The sequence below is a fragment of the Myiozetetes cayanensis genome, unplaced genomic scaffold (assembly GCF_022539395.1).
Source record: "Myiozetetes cayanensis isolate MyiCay16 unplaced genomic scaffold, myiCay2020 scf9, whole genome shotgun sequence".
NCBI classification, from domain to species: Eukaryota; Metazoa; Chordata; class Aves; order Passeriformes; family Tyrannidae; genus Myiozetetes; species Myiozetetes cayanensis.
Window position 1 is genome coordinate 15,499,153 of NW_026088185.1, and position 20,778 is coordinate 15,519,930.

At 37.5% G+C, this 20,778-nt stretch overlaps 1 protein-coding gene across 2 annotated transcripts in view; it reads left to right on the forward strand.

Moving 5' to 3' along the window:
- The window catches only part of PDE11A (phosphodiesterase 11A), a 115,996-nt gene that overhangs the window by 4,657 nt on the left and 90,561 nt on the right, over positions 1–20,778 (forward strand). For both annotated transcript variants that reach the window (XM_050339885.1, XM_050339886.1), the window contains exon 2: positions 7,708–7,866. In XM_050339885.1, coding sequence (XP_050195842.1) covers positions 7,708–7,866 — 159 coding nt within the window. The remainder of the gene's footprint in view (positions 1–7,707; positions 7,867–20,778) is intronic.

Here is a 20,778-nt window from a genome sequence, read left to right on the forward strand (position 1 = left end):
ATGAATACTATTAAGCATATTGTAAGTACACATGCAGAGAGGCCATTACCTGTAGTTCTTAGGAGTCGTTTACTTTTTTTTTTCCTATTTAAAGCTGTGGATTTTTTCACATCATCCCTCCTTCTCACAGGATGTCTATGATGTTTAGACAAAATTACTGATCATTTCAATTTTGTTCCATCTTTTAGAGCAGTATTTAAATAATGAACATTATAAATCACAAGAAGTGTTTGGTTATTGCTATAATTTCAGCTGTGCAAAAGTTGTGTGATAATTTAATAACATCCCAAGTTCTTCTAACTAGTGGAACAATTATTACCCTCTAAAATAGTAAGCATATATTAGAAAGGGGTGAAAAATATGGTTTGCCATTTTCCAGTGTCAGCTGAATAAACTTTCTGTACATCTTACATTAAATTTGGAATTTAAAAAGCAGCCTTAAAAGACAGAAGACAAAAATGTCTTACCAGATGGATGTTTTAATAAAATGTGTAGCAAAGAGAGGAAGAATATTAAATGGAGTCACACTAAGAGATGGATTTTGTAAGTTGGAGAAAGTGCTCTAAAATATGATCAGAATTATTTTTCAATACAACTCAGGTCTTCAAAAAGAAAATCTAATCACATTACTGGAACTAAAATGAAGCAAAATAAGAGACAAACTGAGCTCTCTTTGTAGTGGACTCTCCTGTTAATTCTTTCGAGCGTATGCCAAACATAACATAGTTATGCACACACATCCCTTTACAGCAAGTTTTAAACATCCTTGAATACCTAGGTACAGGGCATTTTTCATGCCCTCCAGGTGAGCTCTGAGCATTCACTGGCTTCTGCTGTGCAAGGAGAGCATCACAAAATTACAGCTCATGGGTGCAAACCTTTCAGCCTGGGAGTACCCATGTGGGACTGACTGTTGGTGTAAAGGTCAGGAAGAGGCAGGAGCCACATTTTGTTACACAGGGTAGCTGTTTGTCATCATCAATATTAAGTGTGTCTCTTTCAATTTTAAAGAGCAGTTAAAGCATTAAAACTCTGGGGATTTTAACTGGAAAGTTCAACTCTGCAAATGAGAAGCACTTGAGCACTGTTTTATTCAGCAGCATTGGGCAGCTGGCACCGACAACAGCCGTATTCATTTCAGTGCTGACTCTTAACAAGGACAGAGGTTGCTCTTTAGAGAGCAAAGGAAATGAAACTTGGCAAGCAGAATAAACAGTGGTTTTAAAAATTCCTTGTAATAAAGAGAAAATAGTTAAAACAAATTTTTTGCTATGCATTAACCATGACTAGGAAGTACCATGGAGAACACAGGAGATAATTGCAGCAGTAAAGAACTAAACTGCCCTGATGTGCTTTGCACAAAAGGGCACTCCAGCCCTTCTTGCAAAATTTAGGAAAGCTTGAAATTCTAAGTAAAGGTCAGTAAATTGATGAAGGGATGTTTAATTATCCCTGAATCTGCAGCCCAGTAGCCATGAACACATCCTTTGTGTCACAGTGGCACTGGCCTGGGAGAGGGTGATCTTCCTGCAGGAGGCAGCACCCCTGGGAGGGAAGGGCAGAGAGCCCTCAGGGCAGCAGCTGTGGAGGTCTCCTCATCTTCTGTCACTTCCCCCACACCATAAGTCTTCACCTTAGGGAGCAGTTTCTGACTGATGTGTAAAACATCCTAAGACCTTCCCAGGTCACACCACCATCAGTGTCCCCTTAGACATCCTGCCAGGGGCAGGAGCTCCTGGTAGACACCAGGGACACAAAGACTGGCATGTGTCCACTCAGTTGTTTCATGTCTCCGTGCTGCACCTCAGATGGATCACCAAGACAGGGCTGCACAACACAGTGTACACTGCTGGTGCAGCCCTCATATATCATGAGGAATAACACATTCCCCTCCATGCCTATGTGGGGCCAGCAAGGTTAGCTCACCCACCAGGCAGGCAGTGGCCTGTCCTCCTGGATTGCTCAGCCATTGCTCCATAGATCCTCACCACCTGCTTGCTGCCCCAGGCGTGCCCACCATGGATGTGATGCCTTGTCTGTTTGGGATGGGCAGCACGGGGGCTCAGGGTGCTCAGCTGGGGCCTGTTTCTCTCAAGTCTCTGCACTGAGAGCAGTAGGGTGGCAAGGGGTAGGGTAGAATGAGTCTGACCAGACTCAGTTGTATTGAGTTTTCTCTACTTCCCAGGGGGCTGTTGGGTAATTCTCAGCCATTTTGTGGGGGCTTGCACCCTTAAAATCAGTGCTGCAGGAGAGGGGGAGGTTTTGTTTGGTACTGGTGTAATGGGATGCTAAGGGTGGGCATGGGCTCCCAGTCAAACAGAAGCATTGGAGGACTTCGGGGCATTAACAGGTTAGTAGTTTTGTGGGAGTCAAAAAAAAAAAAAAAGAAATAAAAATCTGTCTCCATTTCTTAGTTGCCCTACAGCAACTACTCAGTACTGGGTGTCTTTGACCTCTCCAAAGGGGCAGTGATAAGGCTTGGCTCCCCAGCTCTCCCTGCACTGCTGGCCCTGCAGAGCTTGTGCAGGAAAAGCCTTTTGGAGGGCTGCCGTGGTTTTCCTTTTGTAAGCTGACAGATGTTAACTAATGTATTGCTCAGCCAGTCCATCTGTCTGAAGAGTACAGACACTTTAAGGGGTTTTTTCTCTTAGACATTAAAGAACTTCCTTGTGGAACAGATGTGAAACTGGTCAAACTCTGCCTAGAGTTTCCTCATGAGAAGGTAATACCACGTATTACATTATATCAGGTCAGTGACTGTGAGAAGAGACTGCAGAACTTGGCCCGTCTATTTTTAGCTGAAATTCTGTTGCAAGCACAAGTCTGAGTAAAGCTGTAGTTTCATTTGGTAAATGATTTTGCTGTTATGCTTGATTGCTTTTCAATTTTTCAAAACAAATGGATATCTCATTGTAGTTATTTACAGTTATATGCTGTTGCCTAGCTTTTCCATAGAATAACCAAGGTAATAAACAAACTTAAATGCATCATTATGCAAATTAATTTGTTTTACTTTTCTAAAATTACCCTATTGACAAACTATGAAAAATAAATTACTTAAGCTACTGGGTCAGTAGAGTTGTGTATTAACAGCGTAACAGCAACAGTGTGCAGTCTGAGCTTCGTGTCTCTACAGTGAGCACTTAAAAATTAGTGTTGTTTTGTTGATAACACTGCTGCTTTGTCACAATAAAGTATTTTTAATTTATTATTCAAGAATCCAATTATACTGCTTCTGTAGTATTTGAAACCATCTGTTGCCTGCCTGAGTAATCTCCTGCAGGTGCTGGGGTTAAACCCATACACAGATTTCTCTTGCAATACCCAGGAGTCTTTGCTCATAGGAGTTTCAGCTTCTTAAAGCCACCTTCCATGTGTGTATATTTCATATAAAGAATCACAAATATTTAGGAGCCTAGCACTAAGCCCTGTCTCAAAGCAAGTTTGGAACAAGATGGGAGCATGGACATGGTTGCAGCTGGTTCTTGATGGGACATCAGTCAGGTCCAGTACATGGGGGGGGGGGAGGTGTGATGGAGCAAACAGGTGTGATCTCAAAATACTTAAAATTAGAGAAAAAATTTTTTCTTTGTAAACAATTTCTCTAATAGCGATACATGCAGAGTAGAGGTGCACAGAATCTGCTGTACATAAGACCACAGCTTACCTTACTGTTGTGCTATTGGTGATATAACCGGAGTTTGTTTTGAGGGAAGAAAACAAAACGTTACATGATGGATCTGGGTAATGTCCTGCAGGAATATTTTCTGATCCCTGCTGTTGATCAGCTTATGAAGCATGAACTGTATTTATGCTTATTAGTTAGGCAGTTATGTCTGCAAACTTGCCAGTGCTTGTATACCAATTTACTGTTTTTTCATGTCAGTTTTGTGCCAGTTATAAGTACACAACATGCATTGTTACTTATATCCATTGTCTAACTAATAAATAAAACAGTGATCAGAAAAAGGATCATATGAGACACTCCCACCAATCAAACTCAACAAAGCCCTAGGCTACTGATATGTGGGGAAAAGAAGTAAACACCAAAAACTTTAGTATTGCATTATTGCAAACTAACACTTTTTTTTTTTCCCTTTTTTTTTTGGTGTGTGTGTGTGTGCGTTTTGGTTGTTTGGTTTGAGTTTTTTGTTTGGTTGGTTTTTTTTCAAAGTAAGCTATTTTATAAGTTTCAACTATAAGTCTTAGTTTTAAATCTGGAAATGGAAAATTTTTTGAGGATCAGTGTTCCCTACTTTTTTGAAGAATTGTTTTGGGAGTGAAGAAATAGAGTTGGCTGAGCTGTTTTGTGTATTATCTATTTTATTTATTTTATCTTGTAACAAATATTGTTGTCGCTGTATAGTCACAATATAACTGGGCTGTGCTTATTTACTTGTGAGAATTAGGTTTGAGATGATACTGCCTGGTACTAGTTTGTTCTCCTGCTGCTTTTGCCTCTGGGGCTTTAGGGACTTTGGGGGATATAACAGGAATAGCTGCAGCAATCCCTACATGGAAGTCTCCACAGAGATTTATTACTTGTGTTTTGTGTGTGAATTTCTTTTCTACAAGGTTTCTCCATTACTGTAGAGCTTTGCTGCTTGGTTTCTGTTTCCTGTTTATGCACAGTGTAGTTTGCACCATATGGGATTTTTAGAAAAATGCATCTAGAACAGACTGCAGGCCTTAATTTTTTTTATTTGTGTTTAGCTTTTTTAATGTTACGCTTTGAATCTAGATAACTTGCTGTCTTTTGGATTGCTCTTTCTGTTTTCTATAAAAGTTCATGTATTATAGTCATAGGAAGCATGATTAAGATATTGTATTGTTATGAAATCTTACAACTTCAATTTCTTTATTTCTGTAAGTATAAAGGCTCTTGCAGGACAACTTCCTATAAATCCAGTCATTCAAGTATATTAAATCAAATTTGTCTATCCCATGCAGTTTGGCAGTACAGCAATACTCAGGTTAACAATGTTGTTAAACATACTACTTATATTACTTATTTTTTATACAACTTAGCAACTCAATCAGTAATTTAAATACAGTATATTCATGGAAATTTTGAAGCAAGCTTTTTTGATGCATTCTTTTTAATAAAGCCCTTTCTAAAGAAAAAAAAACTACCAAAAAAAATAGTTCAGTGAATGGTAAAATACAGGAGGCCAGGCCTGTTAATCTTTGGTAGTGTTCTTTTCTCTATGATTAAAAAGCCGTGTTTTCAAATCATAAAATCAGAAAATACTTTGTCTTGTAGCTGTCAGCTTTGGCTGAGGCACTTAGTGCATTTCACTAGATTCAGCACCTTCTCCTTGGACATTGGAGAAGGAAAACAGTATTTTTGGCATGAAGACTTAATTCCTGGAAATATATTCTGACAGGTTTCATCCTCCATTAGATTATTTGATTTTTAGCTAACTTGGGTTAGGATTATACTTTTTTTTTGTTCTAAATCATGCTAATAATACTTACATAATATATACTAGTTTTGTTAAGGTTGTAAAAAGGCTTATTTTCTTTCCAAATTCAAAGAGCTATCATATGTTAGAAAAAAAGAAAAATCCAACAAAACTCATACCTTTACTAACAATTTATGAACTACCTACTTAAATTGAAAATCAACACTGAAATGCAGTTGGTGAAACTTCATTCAGGAGCCAAAACTTTTAATTTTTAATGTAACATATTCTACTACCTCAAATGTCTTGGGAAAAGAAGAAATGTAGATTTTAAGTAAGGTATAACAAGAACAAAATACTTGTTTTGACTCTTTCGTGGGAGTTTCGTGGGAGACACTCCGTAGTCTCCTGTGAAATAGTGCATGTCTGCAGAATTTTTTGATTGGAAATGTTAAAATTCTTTTAGCAAATGACAGAAATAGTGACCTTTTTAAATGAGGTTTTACCTCTTCTTTCTGGTCAGCATAGATTATTTTTTGTAGGCCTTTAAGTGTAGCTGTTCGGGTTTAATCATAATCAATGAATGTTCTTTAGTGAATTCGGGTATGTGGTCAATTTGCTACTGACATCAAAGAAAACAGAGATGGGCCCTAATGGATTTTTTTCATTTGCCGCTTCTAACAATAATACAGATGAGTTGATTTTTAACTCCTTACCCAATAATTTGTCTAACTTTCATAGTCAAATTTACAGACTAATTTTACGAATACAGTAGTCAATCCAGAGGAGTCAAGATACAAAAGATAGGTATTAATTTTTTTAGACCCTGATTCAAATTGCTTGAAATCCCAGGAAAACCAAGCTAATGAGTATCATATGGGATCAGAGCTTGCAAGCATGGTCAATATTTGGAGTTATCATCTCATACAATGAATGTACGGGATCTAAAAATTTGAATATACCAGCTCAATGATGAGAATTCATGCTGCTCACAACTGCCATTCTAGGTTCTAGCATTTCTGATGCCTATGTTATTGATTACGTTCAGATCATACTTAATGTTATCCTCACAGTTAAAGGAACTAGTTTGTTTGGTTTTTGTTGGTTTTTTTTGTTTGTTTATGGGGGTTTTTTGTTTTGTTTTTGGTTTTGTTTTGGTTTGGTTTTGGGTTTTTGTTTTGTTTTTGGTTTTTTTGTTTGTTTGTTTGTTTTTGTTTGGTTTTTTAAAAGAAAGTTGAGATTATGGTAATGTCATATAATTCCAGAACTTAATCTGGTCTTCTAAAGAATAAACCCATGAAGATGTTTGTCTGTTCTCATTTACTGACAGTCTTTAATTATGCCCAAAACAAACTGGGACTACAGTGTCCCTGTGCAGGCAACTGAAATACCAGCACTTGGATTGATCAGCCGAGCCTTCTCTCTTCTGTGTCTTTACTTGACTGAGTATCACATTTTACAGGCAATATTTCCCTAATAAGAATTTACAATCATTTACAATTACAATTTACATTACAATTACAATAAATATTCTTGAGACAAGGATAGGGTTTCTCCTATAGAATAACTTTTCCTTGTTGGCAGTTCTGAAATTCCAGTTAAAAATGCCTCAGTCTTCACGTTTTTCATGTCTTGCTATGTAGAAATCTCATTATATAGAACCAAAGCAGTAAAACCAACCGTGTTTAATTCATGAATGTTCTTGCATGAAAATACTGTCAGTACAATTAAAATTACAGTGAAGTCTCTCTCAAATGTATCTCATCTAGTCTGTCCCTCATTTCTGAATGTAAAAAACTTAAAAGCAAATGCTGTGTTGGTGTGATAAACACTGATACTCTTTACTACCCAGGAGCCTGGTCAAATGAGGACCCTGTTGTGCTGCAGGCTGTTCTAACATGTGGGGTAACACATTTTGTGTCTCAAAATGTTCTCAGTCTGACATAACACATCTCTGACTTACCAGCTTTGTTATCAGCTGCTAAACAGGCCTCCTTGTTCAGGGTTACTGCCCTATGAGGAGAGGTGGGCATAAATCTTTGGTAGTGGTTTTTTAGTTATGTCTTTCTTCTAATTGAGGCATAAATGTGGGACTTCGATGAATGTGATTATGTAACAGTAAACCTTGTACTGATTTTCTGAGTGAGGAAAAACAGTTAATAAAGAAGGGGGTAATAACAGAGAAGCAACAGCATACTACTACTGAAAATACTGTATCGGACACTGAGAAAGTCACTTTACTGTCTGAAGAAAGCTTAGATATATGAAATGTATGTTAAGGTTTCTTTATTTTCTTTTGCAGGATCGACGCTTTAATGATGAGATTGACAAACTGACTGGATACAAGACAAAGTCACTCTTGTGCATGCCTATAAGAAACAGTGATGGAGAGATTATTGGTGTTGCCCAAGCAATAAATAAGATTCCAGGAGGTGCCCCTTTTTCTGATGATGATGAAAAAGTAAGATTGCCTTTACTTTTGTATAGCTTTTAATTTTTGTCTGTAATTCAGTAGACTTGTCTGAAGATACTTAATCCAAATAAGTAAATAGCACGGCGTTTGCGTTCATGATGTTTTTTGGACGTGCATGACATAAAATGTACTCTTTGTTTTGTTCTCAATAGGAAACATATATCTGCGCTGTAAATATGTGAGTTCTGGCTGAAACTTCAACTTAACCTTTGTAGACTTTTTTCATGTAGTAGACTTCTATTTTTGAAAACTCTACCTGTAAGAATTAGTTTGGGGGGAAAACTATCACATATTTCTAAACTTGTTGACTTTAAAAATCAACATGTTCTCTTAGTGCTTCCTGTTGGATAAATGCCTGTAGCATGTGCAAAAGAAATTTTATTTTAGAGAAAATTATACAATTTTATGTTAGTCTAAAATATTGTAGACTTGTAAATACCCATGAAAGGACAAAGAGGTTGGGAAGGGGACATTATGTGTGTATATTGAGCAGAATTTGGAGAGTAAAGTGAGCTCAAAAGGCAGGGAAGTAGAAGAAGCTGCAAGGAAGGAACTTGAATTCAAGTCAGTGAGGAAAATAGGAAATGGTGCTGTTGAAGGCATATGCATACAGCTGATCTTGGAGGTGAAACGTGCATGAAGCCAAAACATGACTGGGGAAGAGAATGGTAGAGGGCAGCAAACTGGGGAGGAACAGAAGAGCAACTCTGTCTGCCCGGAAGAGAGAAATGGAGTCTCCTTTAAGCATGTAATAGGGAAATACGATTCTGTGTATTAAAATAGTGTTGAATCTCATTTTTGTGGAAATGTAGTTAGAGGCAGACTTTGCCCCCAAATGTTCTTTATGTTGATTCAAAGGCAGTTAATATTTGATACAGAGCCATTTTTGCTGTATTACATACATGTTGAAATGTCTGTGCTATGACAAAAAGATGTTAAGTAATGCCTGTCGAAGGGGAAAATTCTCTCCCACTAGTCCATCTAAATAAGTGGAGATCATTTTTATAATAAAGATAGCTTGACAGGAATGAAATGCATTATAAAGCTAAACTAACAGCGGACATACAAAATATGGCATAAATCAAACTTGTCATCCATAGAAACCATAGTAATCATATTTTGAATATTTATTGGAGATGCTATTACAATGTTATTTTTACTTTTTATATACCTGCAGCAATACATAATCCTGTCATAGTTTGAAACAATTGTTTGGTGAGAATAACAACTTGAATCTTATTATGACTCTTTATACGAATAATGTCTGTTAACAGAATCGTACTTGGGTTTGTTGTACAGTGGGAGTAATTCAAATTTGATTGCCTTTTTGAAATTGCAGTATGTGAAAGAACCTTTTGCAGTCCAGGTAGGAAAATCTTTGCGAAGTGAAATATTAATAAGTGGGTGCATTAAAGTTGAGAGAGAGTGCAAAGGACTCCAGACGTCTTCCAATAGAAACAGTTACAAAGCGATTTTAATTCTATTTTTATTAGATTATTTACCATCGTACAACTTTGCTACCAAGTGGAAGTCTTCCAGCAGTTATTCTTAGCAACATGTGAGAAGCCAGTCTACTTGCCGTGTACCACTGTTTGTTTTTGGTGCTTTCTCTAAATGCGTTTCAAGGTTATTTTCTGATCTGATGTGCTTGAGCTGCTTACCAACTTCTTGTTAAGCTTCACTTTCCCACAAATCCCTAGCTATTTGGTTCCAGTTTGAAAGACTAGACATCTTTGGATTATAATCTTAAAATACATTCAACAAATAAAGGAGTGGAGGATAAATTAGGCTAACAGTAACAAAGTTTATGGTTTGACAGACAAACAGTACAGAAGACTCAGCTCTCCAGTTTACATAATACCATAATAGAGTGAGCTTTAGGAAACTTTCATAAATGCTAACTAAATATGGTTACTTTTCACAGCAACACTATTAATAACTTTATAAAACCACAAAAGTAATTCCAAGAGCAATACTCATTGCAGTGTCTATTTATATTTGTCATCTTTTGATTAGATGTTTTCTTCTAAACCTGTCAATTAACAAGGAAGAAAGTAATTCCTGTCTGTGGCAGTATCATTTATTTTAGCACCACTTTGAATACAACCTTCTCTTCTGTGAAAAACTTATCCAAACTTTCTTTTCATAAAAATAATTAGCTTTTGATTCCTGTTTCTGTAAGGTGTCTATGTAACTGATTTGGCATAGTGCATTAAATAACTTTAAAAACGACTTTCAATTTTCAGATACTACTTTTTTGGACATTTGAAGTTATCTGGTACTTAAATTGTTTATTTAGAGGTTAAACTTGTGTAACCTTGCTTCTGAAGTGCTTTTGATTCTTAAAAATCTTGGATGTTGAATATTGTTTTATTAGCATACGCTAGAAATCTGGCAGTGTATGCCTCAATGGGTAACCAAATGCAAATTTAACCTTCCCTGAATAGAGTTCTTCTGCACTTCTTTTTGTTAGTACTGTCCTTGTAAAGAGAATTTTGTTTAAAATGCAACCTTTTTCATGGGTACTACATTTTTCATAAATTCAGCTGGGAAAAAACTGTGTACATGTGAATTGTGTATTACGTAATTATTCTAATGTATGAATATTTGATGCCAATACCGAGACTGTGACGTTTTCTTTCACTCAGCGACAACTAAATATTATCTAAAATTGGCAAATTGCTTGTGCTTCATCATCTTTGTATTATTTTTACTAGTCTTTTATAACACTATTATAGTTATAAACCTGTATGTTAGAACTCTTCAAGAATATGTTGAATGGGTTTTGACGTGTAGCTTTTATGGAAAGGTAAATGAGAACATAACCATCACTGTGGCCTGCAATAGATCTCAGATTTAATGAGGACTGGCAGTCCATGTGCTGTTATTTCCAAACCTGTGCTTTTAAGTTTCTTCACTCACTTGAAAACTTAGAAAGCATGATACACCTCTGGGAAGCAAGAGAGCACATGCCTTCAGAACTGCCTAGCAGGATTAGCAAACAGGTCTTTTATCATAATATAAGCAAAAGTGGTTGTGAGGAAAGGGAGCAAGTGAAAACTGGGAAACCCTCTTCAAAATAAGAAAAGAGCTGCCTGAGTATTAAAGTGATTTGTGCAGAAAAGCCTGATGAGTAGCTGGCAAAAGATGTACTTTCAGCTTTATGTTGATGTACAGTTTCTGACAATCAGCAACTTCAGAAAGGCTAGAAAATTAAAATCTAAATTATTTGTCTTCTTCCTCCCCTCCAAGTCCTCTTAAGGAAATGCCAGTATCATTGAAGTCTGGCTCTTGTTTGCAAGTGACTGTCCTTTCTTAGTATTGTGTGAAGCAATTAAAATAATGTGTTGGGTTTTTTTTTACAAAACAACAAGGCTATATTGTATAATGAAATGTCTCTTGTGGGCACTGCTGTCTTGACTCACTAGGAAACAAAAAGAATTATGTTTTCAATTAGAATTAAGTAGCTGCTAGCATAATTTTTATATACTCTTAGTTATTTTCAGGAAGTTAATAGCAAATAAAATATTTAAGATTTGAGGAGGTTTTAATGTTCCCAAGCTGTAACCAAGCTTATATTTTGCAATATCTAAAATGGAGTATTATATTTCAAAGTTTATCTAGTTTTGTTTTTCATGGCAAATTCACAGTTTTCTTTACATCTTTGATAAAGAATATTTTATTTCTCCTGTAAGGGATGCTTCAGCCAATTAATTCTTTAAGTGCAGAATTAGATGACAGAGACACGGGCGTGAAGGAAAGATGTTCAGTGTCACAGTGTGTATTGTCACCCCAACATTAGTGGCTCAGTTGCATAGACTGATTTTGGAGATATCCACTCAAAACAAACAATAGTGGAATACCTTACTTAGAGCCATCACTATTACACTGTGTTGTGTAACTGGTAACTTTTTGGAAAAATAGGCATAACGGAAAAATTTTTGGAAAAATAGGATGATATGCTAGTACATGTATTTTGCAAATGAAGAGACCAGTTAATTTGCCCAGACATTGAGTATAAAGATAAAGCCTCAAACCCTTGAAAAGAACTGTCCACCCTACGTGCATTCCCTGCGCTGTGCTGAAAGAGTCATTTAAGTTTATGTGCTGTTTGTTGGTGAGTCATACTTTTTCCAGGACTGGAGAGAAACTCAGCCTAACCAGAGTTTGACAGTCTGTGGTTTAGATTATTGTGTGCCCTTTAGAGTCTTCTGAAATGCAGTGCCAAAACAAATCTAATACTCCATCAGAGAGGCTTAACGAACAGCAGCAGCAGCTCCACGGTCACTTAAATTGACATCCTGTTTCTCTCAGCCTCTGACGTCCTCCTAGTCTGAATGAAGTGAATCAACTGAGCAGAGAATACCCAGGGCAGCTGTCTTGGACTAAACCCTGGTTGTTTTACTGAAAACCAGTAGTTTGAATGCAGAGAGATCTCTCCTGGGAGGTGGGGAAGGAAGAACTGGATTTGGTTGTCTGTGCTCTGTGGGTAGTTTTATTAAGAGATATATAGATATATTCCAGGATTCATCTGATGTGTATTTGGTTTGTGGGGGCTTGAAGATAGCAGTGTTCTCATGCTCCAGCATCTGAATTTCTTATATTCCTAATAGAAACCCTGTGATTCTAAATTGGCCAATTTAATGTGCTCTTCTTGCTCCATATTACTTAAAGCTTAAATATGTTCTATACCAGATCTACTATAGATTTTGCTATGCAGATTTTCAGGGATTTTGCTGTTCCTGCTAATTCATTTTCTGTGAGTTTTTGCATGATGATCTTAGAGTCACATTGGCAGTAAGGACCATATCTTTATCTTAGGGAAGTAATCAACTGTAAATAAAACTACTAGGAAAGGAAGTGATCCAGAACAAGCAAGCATCTCTGGCTGTTGGAAAAACAATGACTCCAGCTCTGTGAATGTGTGGAATTTAAAAAAAAAAAAAAAAAAGAAGTCACACAAAAATAATTGATGGTTTCACTAGAAAGGAACATGAGAAACAAATAAGAATTTTTTTTTTAATGTTTCATTCATATTGTAGTATGTGATGACCTTCTGCTGATACTTACTTTTGGTTTTCTGGCATAGCAGTGAGACTACAAAACCTATTATTTAAAATTGGCATAATCCTCAAAGGTATCATGTGGCCCACGTGTCCTTTACATCCCAGTGCAAGAGTCAAATTTGTCAAAAGAAGACAGAAAATAAAGACATTTGAAGGATGAAGGTGCTGAAGCACTGCAACTATTGGGAAAACTCTAATTGGTCTATTAGGCACAGTTCTCAAAAAGTACTTGCTGAAGAAATCTAAATTGAAATAAATCACAGTAACTGAACTGTCTTGCTAGGGCAGTTTAAAACAACTTGCCATTGGAATATTTACTCTTTCAAGGAAGCTTCATACTTACTGCTTTGCAACCAACAGAACGAAGTTACATGGCTGATATTTGCATGGACTTCTTGCTATCTTGCATACATTCAGTCATGCTTTCAAGTTAAGATGAAAGTGTAGATTTCTTTTTAATTACAGAACTTTAAATTTATTGAAACTTAACAAAAATGTAACTGTATCAATACCTCTGTTTTGAGACTGGTAGTTAATATTTGAATCAGATATCTTTCTTTCTGAGGTATGAAAACATGTCTAAGATGTTTCACAGTGGTATTTCAATAAACTTTTTTTTTTTTCAAATATAAATGTGTATTTCCCTAGATGCAAGGAAATTCTGTAGCTCTGTGTTTGTGCTTATATTAAATTAAATCCTTGATACCTGTTTGATGCCTCTAGATGCTATCATAAAACGAGCACACTGTCAGGTTTGGTATCAGGAAGAGATTCCTGCAATTGACAGCAAGAATCCGAACCTCTTGGTTCTTCCCATATTTCCTGTGCTTGTATCTGCTTAATTATTGTGGAGAGACTTGAGCAAATAAGAGCTCCTGTCTGTAAACCTAGACTGTCATTTGGCTTATGTTTGTAGTATGACTCAAAGCTCAATAAACTAAATGGAAGGATCTCTCCTTCCTTCATGGGCTTGAAAGATCTCTGTTAACTTCTACCATAGGAACATTTAATGAAATGTAGACCCCCCAAGCCTACTTTATGAAGTTTTAAGTTCATTCATCTGGGTCAGAGCATTGTAAAGAGATTGGTTAACAATCAGTTTTGGCTTCTGTTGCCTCTACTGGGTGCAGACAGGTTCCCAGAGTCTGAACACAGTAGACTGTGCTGCTTTCCTTCATGCTTAGTTCAGTCATGCTATCGAAAAATTATTAATTACATCCCTATTTGACAAAATTCCAGGGGAGTTATGGGGATAAGTGATCCATCAGAGACATGAATTATGAAGGATTCAGTAGTACCTAGGGTCTAAGTCTTATTAAGAGAACTCTGGGTCTTCCTGCAAATTCTGAATCATAGAAACAGCCCTGGAGCTTGTGCTGTGTTTTTTCCATTTCATTAGTATTCACAAAGCATTGCAGCAGGCCTGGAGAAAGGAGCTCAGATCTCTACCGGTCAATCACAAGAACAAACTTCACAGGAATACTGGTAAGGCAACAAAATGTCATGATTATGGAAGCCTTTGTGCAGCCATACTGTGTTATTCAGTGAGAAGCAGAATAAATTTTTCAACAGGAAGCCTGGAAGCCAAGAACTCTGCAGTTCTGATGATAATTTTCAGACACCTCAGTAACTAGAAACAGTGATGTTAATATTACCTTTTTTTAATTAAAACTGTATTAATAGAATTTTCACTTAAACGCTTTGAATGCTAAAACAACAATAATGAAAGGACTCAGGAGGATTAGAATTTTGTTTGATTTATCTGTCAGCAGAAAAATCTTCAAGTCTGAGAGCTGTGATATGTATTTGTGTTACCATAAAACTCTTAGGTACAGTCTATATAAGGAATTGACTAGAAAAGCTGGGTTTTATTGGATTTTTTCTGGAGTAAACACTGTTCTTACATTACCTAAGGAATAAAGTTTTTACCTTCAGCTGCCTTTTCTTGGTGAAACTCCCTTAAACCAAGTAAATTATTTTGATCAAATGTCTTATTAGAAAAATCTTAATTGCTTGGAGTGAAATCTGCACTGGGGCCTTATTAGAGAAGCATGTAAGAGGAAACCATTGTGATCAATGGCTGGTGAAGCCTTTATTTCTGACAGTTACTGGAGATGAGCCCTATGGGCTGCATGGGAGGACTTTTGTCCCTAGTGAAGTGTTTTCTGAATTTCTGTCAGTCTATTCAGTTCTCCCTAGCTGTTCTTCATAACATAACTTCAAGGCTTGCTATACTTTTAGAAAATAGCATTTTGCATCTCCAGTGAATTGCTTATCTTTCCTGAAGCAGAGTGAAATGTTCATACAGCAGTTTCTGCCATCAAAAGTATTTCCCCCTGGAATAGTGATGCCGAGCCTATCTGTAGCTATAGGTTACAAAATGAGATTGAAAACTGCTTAGCAAATAATTTTGCTAAAAATTGAGTCAACCTCTGACCTTCAACATATTTACATGGGCTTCATAAGAAACTGTAATTAAAAATCCATATGTGCTTTCAGACTCTTATGTATTCTTACTTTATAATAAGGAAATTACTCTCCCTTCTTTTTGAGCTCAACCTGAGCTTTTGAAGCATTGTGGAATGCTTTCTTTGCATGTAGCATCCATTATTTGAACAAATACCAAAACAATTTTGGAAAAATCAGTTTCAGCATTTTTTTTTAATAGTCCCAGCTTTACCTATAGTGTTTCTCATCCCCATGAAAATTGTACCACCCTGCTGTCCTTGATTGGTTTGTAAAAGTGTAGCTGATCTGTAATTGGCAAACTCCTGATTGTATGTTAGTAGGAACTCAGTTTTCCTCCATGTTATCTTTCCAATTGTCAATCTGAGAAATTCCGCCTTTGGCCCAGCAGCTGGAGTGTGTGAGCAGCAGTGTAGCTGTAATGCCTGCTAGGAGTGTACAGGAATGTGTTTCCCCTGTATCTGGGAAAGGGCTGTTTAAGTCTGTGGCCAGAAATGAATAAAAGCCTTGTCCTTGTCTTTCATAGGACCTTTCTCTGTCAGTAGCTGAAAGCAGATGCCTGGGATGAGGCAAGCACAGGATGGTATTTCTCTCATATAGTCCACGAGTTTACTCTTATTTTCAGCTCAGGCCCAGACATGGTATCTTTGTATTTAATACTGCCCCAGGGATTTTCTACTTAGAAATTTATTCAGGCATTTCTTGAGGCAAAATAAGCTTATAGCTTTCACAACATCCCGCATGTTGTGTGAAGAACTGCCATGTGACTTCAATTAATTTCATGCTATTCCTTCTTGTTTTGCCTTTAGTAAACACAGTGAAAAGTCAGTCACTATTTGGTGTCACCCCAGTTGTTTTGTCCTAAAAATCTTCAGCAGTTTCCACCTGGTGCAACAGTTTTTTCTGCAGTCATCTGTCTGCTTTGGCAGGAGAGGTGCCTGCTCCCCAGAGCCCCTGGTCAGCACCTCCACGCTGCTGTGACAGTTGGTACTTTCCAGGTCTGGAGAAGTAGAAGGCATTTGAACCATTTTTTTAATACACTGGAGCTTAAAAAAACAATTGTGCTTTTCTTAGTGTTTTAGAACTACCTCTTAGTTATGCCCAAAACTGTTTTTGAAAGCCTGGGCACATCTTCATTGCTTGTTGTCATGTTGGTGTTATTTACTGCATTACCATGAAAAAAAAGTTTTGTTCCTTATTTAGCTGAGCTAACCCACTTTGTTGATTGTTCATTTTAGCAAAAACTGTATTTTTATGAAAGATTCCAGAGCTCCCTGAATCACTGTGGACATTGTTTTGTGTTTTTAATAAAAAACCCTCTAAACTTACAACAAAGCATGAGAAACATGTTGGGGTACCAGTGAGAGTTAGTCAAAAAGATTAACAGTTACTGTGCAGCCAGATTACATGTTCCAGAGTAGAGTTGACTAAAATTATGAAAGCTGTAGTTATTTCCTGTTAGCAGCATAGTGCTACAGGCAGGGGCACTAGGAAGAATACTTCATGTAACAATGCTTTCTGAAAGCTGTGAGTAGGACCCTTAATTGCTAATTAGGCCTGCGTGGAACCCTATTACTTAGAATAATTATCCACATACATATTTAGTGAAAAAAGAAAATATTTATACTGGCAGCTATTAAGGCTACAGTCTTTGGACTGAACTTGGCATGAATTTAACCTTAGTATTAATTTGCTGGCAACTTGCTGTCCATGTAGTAGAATGGATAAAAACAAATCTTTTTTCTGTTTAAAAAAAAAAAAGGTTTTACTGTTTAAAAACAGACTAGCATTTTGTGATGCTGGTGTCATGGTTACAAAGCAAATTCAATGATAATAGCTATGCAGTGTTGTTGCAGGTTTTTAAACTGGGAGTTTTTAAACATTCGCACTGGGAGTGGAAATGCCCTAGAGCTGTAGCAGACAGGGCCCCATGTGCGTGATGGACTTGTGGAGATCCAAGAGCTGAGGGTGTCCTACCTGCCATGTGGTGAGGTGTTAGTGGGACATTCTGAAGGACAGTGGGCCACATGTTGTGATCTGAGCTGGAGCAGCCCTTGCAGACTTGTCCTGCTGAAGAGAATAGTTATGAGAATACAGTACTGCTTCCTGGAGTAGTAGGAGAGAAGGCTTTGAAAGAAAGAAGCTTGTCAAGACACGTTACCATGAACACAATCTGAATTTTCTTTTTCTGTCACCCAAAGCGGAAAATGTGTTTAGTGGGGCCTGTGTACTTGCTTCTGTGATTGAATCACAAAGGCTGATAATCTGCTCTAGCCTAGGGTTTCAGGGTTTCTTGTTCAGCTCAAATTGTAAAGTCATGGACTTTTAATCCTTTGTGGCTAGAAGTTTTGATTCTCGATGATGGCAAAGATTGTTGCTACCCTAGTGGACATGCATAGCAGCTGAACTGTCACCTCTATAATACAGCTGTCCCAAGGGTAAACTCTGTTATCTAGTCTCTTAAATAATATCAAAAATTCTTAATTTCAAGAAGTAGGTAAAATCAGAGCAGTGAAGGTGTGGGTGACTTACAAAAGCTGACTGTAATTTGCCTTATAAATGGAGAGATTATATCTGGTTTTGTGTGATTTCATGAACATCTGACAAAATGTGACTACTGGGTGATAAACTCAATAGTTGCTACCAGACCAAGGAGTTCATAAACAAATTGAAAGCATTTTAGTTTTCTGAAGTGGGTTTTGGGAAATCACTGTATGTAGGAAGCAAAGGGCATCCCAGGGAGATATGAAAAGCCACTATAAGAGCCTATAGGAATGAACTTGAGCATTTTATGTGCTCAGCTATCAGCTTAAAGTTACTGCATTAATGCTTACTTTTGGAAGTATTAATAATATTAATAAAGAGATGGGGGTTGTTGATTGGTTGGTTTTTTCCCCCCTCAACCTATTGCAGCTTTTAACATATTCTGTAAAAATTAGGATCCTTTTTCAGAGTAGGAATGGTGCGAAACCTATTTTATAAGCCTCTGTGTTCTGCGTACAATTCTTCCACTGAGTAATTAGAGAGTGATCATGTTCCTCGCCGATGTCATACTAAAATAGTATGTCCTGAACATTAAAACAAAATACTTCAATTATTGTTTCATCAGGTACTTTTAATGAAAACTGAACTGGAGATGAATAATCTGAATTGATTCTAATTTAATTTATTATAATTTGCATGGCCTTCTGTTTTGCTTCTGCTGTCAGTTTTTTGAATTTTATTAGAATAGATATGTCAAGTCAGATACTAAGATCTATTTTTGCTTATATAAAAAGATTAAATGTTAGATGCTTGTAGTGGAATGGGATGTTGAAGCAGGAAAAATAACTGTTAAAAATATCAAGGAGATAGTATTTTAAACAGAACCTGCTTTTCTTGGATAACTACTCTTTCTTCTGATGTGAAGTCAATCAGACAGTGTGATTTTATGTCAATGTGTACCTGGGTGCGTCTTTTACAATAACAGAGTTCTAGTACCAGAACTGTGTTGGTTTTCTTTCTTCAAGGGAATTATTTTGCATTTCCTTTTCTCTCAGTATTTTAATTTTGTGAGTTGATCCTGCTTTTCCTGGAGGAGAGAGGTTCTGCTGCTGTATCTACTGCCCTGCCTAATGGCATTGTTATCATTTTCCTGTTAGTCTGGCAGTGGGGCTACTGAACTGATACTCAGATTTGTAGTCTTGTGATTGGTACTGTTGCATTATCCAGAGCTGCATGCTGATAAATTATCACTTTCATTTGCCACATAAAAACTCCCCCCGAAAATAGGCTGATTGTTAAATATCACTTAAAAGCACACATAGGGATGCAGAGATTCTTGTCTCTAAGACAGGTTTCTGCAGCAGGGAGGGGGGTAGTGGAGGCAGGAAAGGAGAGGGCTAGGGAGTGAAAAGCTGTGGCAGACCCAGGCTGAGGGCATAGCCACAAAGTGATGAAGAAAGCATCCTGCACTCCTGCGTTTGAGGCTCCCGCTCGTGTGCCGCCAGAAGAGGGTCTCACCCCCTCTAGTGGCTTGCGCTCCTACTTGGTTGTGATAATACAAACTTAGATGAGCATGTGTAGCTAGAATAGTGCATCCCAACGATAGATGGTGACTCTCCTATACCTTAATGTCTCTGCTATTTTTTTGTACGTTTTTAGCACAGAAAGATGGCGGCAAGTTTTCCAAAATGTTAATTAAATATAAATCAAGTTAGCAATCCTCATGCTGCTTCCGTGCTTTGTGATAGACCTTTACTCGGTATGAGCGCAGCCCAGCTAGGCTAGGAAGGCTGACGGTGTTCGCAGCTCTCCGCCTCAAACCAGCGCGGGTGAGTCCGGCGCTGTCCCTTATGTAAGTGAAGTCGCCTGTTCACACTGCCATCAAGTGGATGCGAGGCACTATGGCACCAGCCTGGCGCTTGAAGTTTGGTATCTTCTTTGCATTACCTCAAAATCTTAACGAGCCTAACTTCCCTTACTTGCATGTCTGACTCTGACACCTGCCTGGGAGAAACCTCTCCTATTTAACTTAAATACCGAAGAAGCAAAGTCGGTTCTCTAAAAGTATGTGTTTATATAGGAAGATAAATCAAGATTTTATTGCTCCATAGTTTGTTTGCAATTGACTTATCATTTGAGGGTGATTTTGATATTGTTAGCCTTATCAAGTGTGCATAAGTACTTCACTTGATGTAGGTTGAAGTACTTGAATGTGAATTCCCAGAATCAAAGTTGTGTTCAAAACTGCATTCAGAGATTTCCATGGGTCATGTTTGCTTTATGAGAAATTTTTTGCTATTTCTTTTCCTGTGACTTTGTTGCATAGCCTCAGACCTTATTTGCCAGCCACTTTTCAATGTCTTTCTAAAAACAAAAAGGAAATTATCAGATCCAAAAATGGGAGATACCAAAAGCAAGACTTTAAGTGTACCTCAGGCATCTTCACTCAAAAATAGTCTTTTGGCTACTTTATCCAAGACATACCTTGCACTCGGTAGCTGCCTCCGAGTTCATCCGTAAAGGTATGCAGTGTGTCCACATATGTTGGTGCTGCAGTCTGCCATCTCATGTCCTGCAGAGGACCGATACAAAGAGGTCCTGAATTTACCTCTGTGCTTAGATGTAATCACTATGTCTATATGGGATTCTTAGCTGGCTTTTGGATGCCAGAGAGTGCTCCAGGTAAAACAGACTCTGGATAAAATTCACTAGTCAACTAATAACATGGAATTCGGGGTTCAGAACACACCTAGGTGTTGAGCTGTGGCAGCGCTGAGATTGGGGTATGGTGTGGGAGGCCTGGGAGGCAAGGTTTCATTTCTGGGCAGTGCAGCTCCTTCTCAGGTGGCCACAGTACACAACTTCCAAGACAAACCTGTTAGTA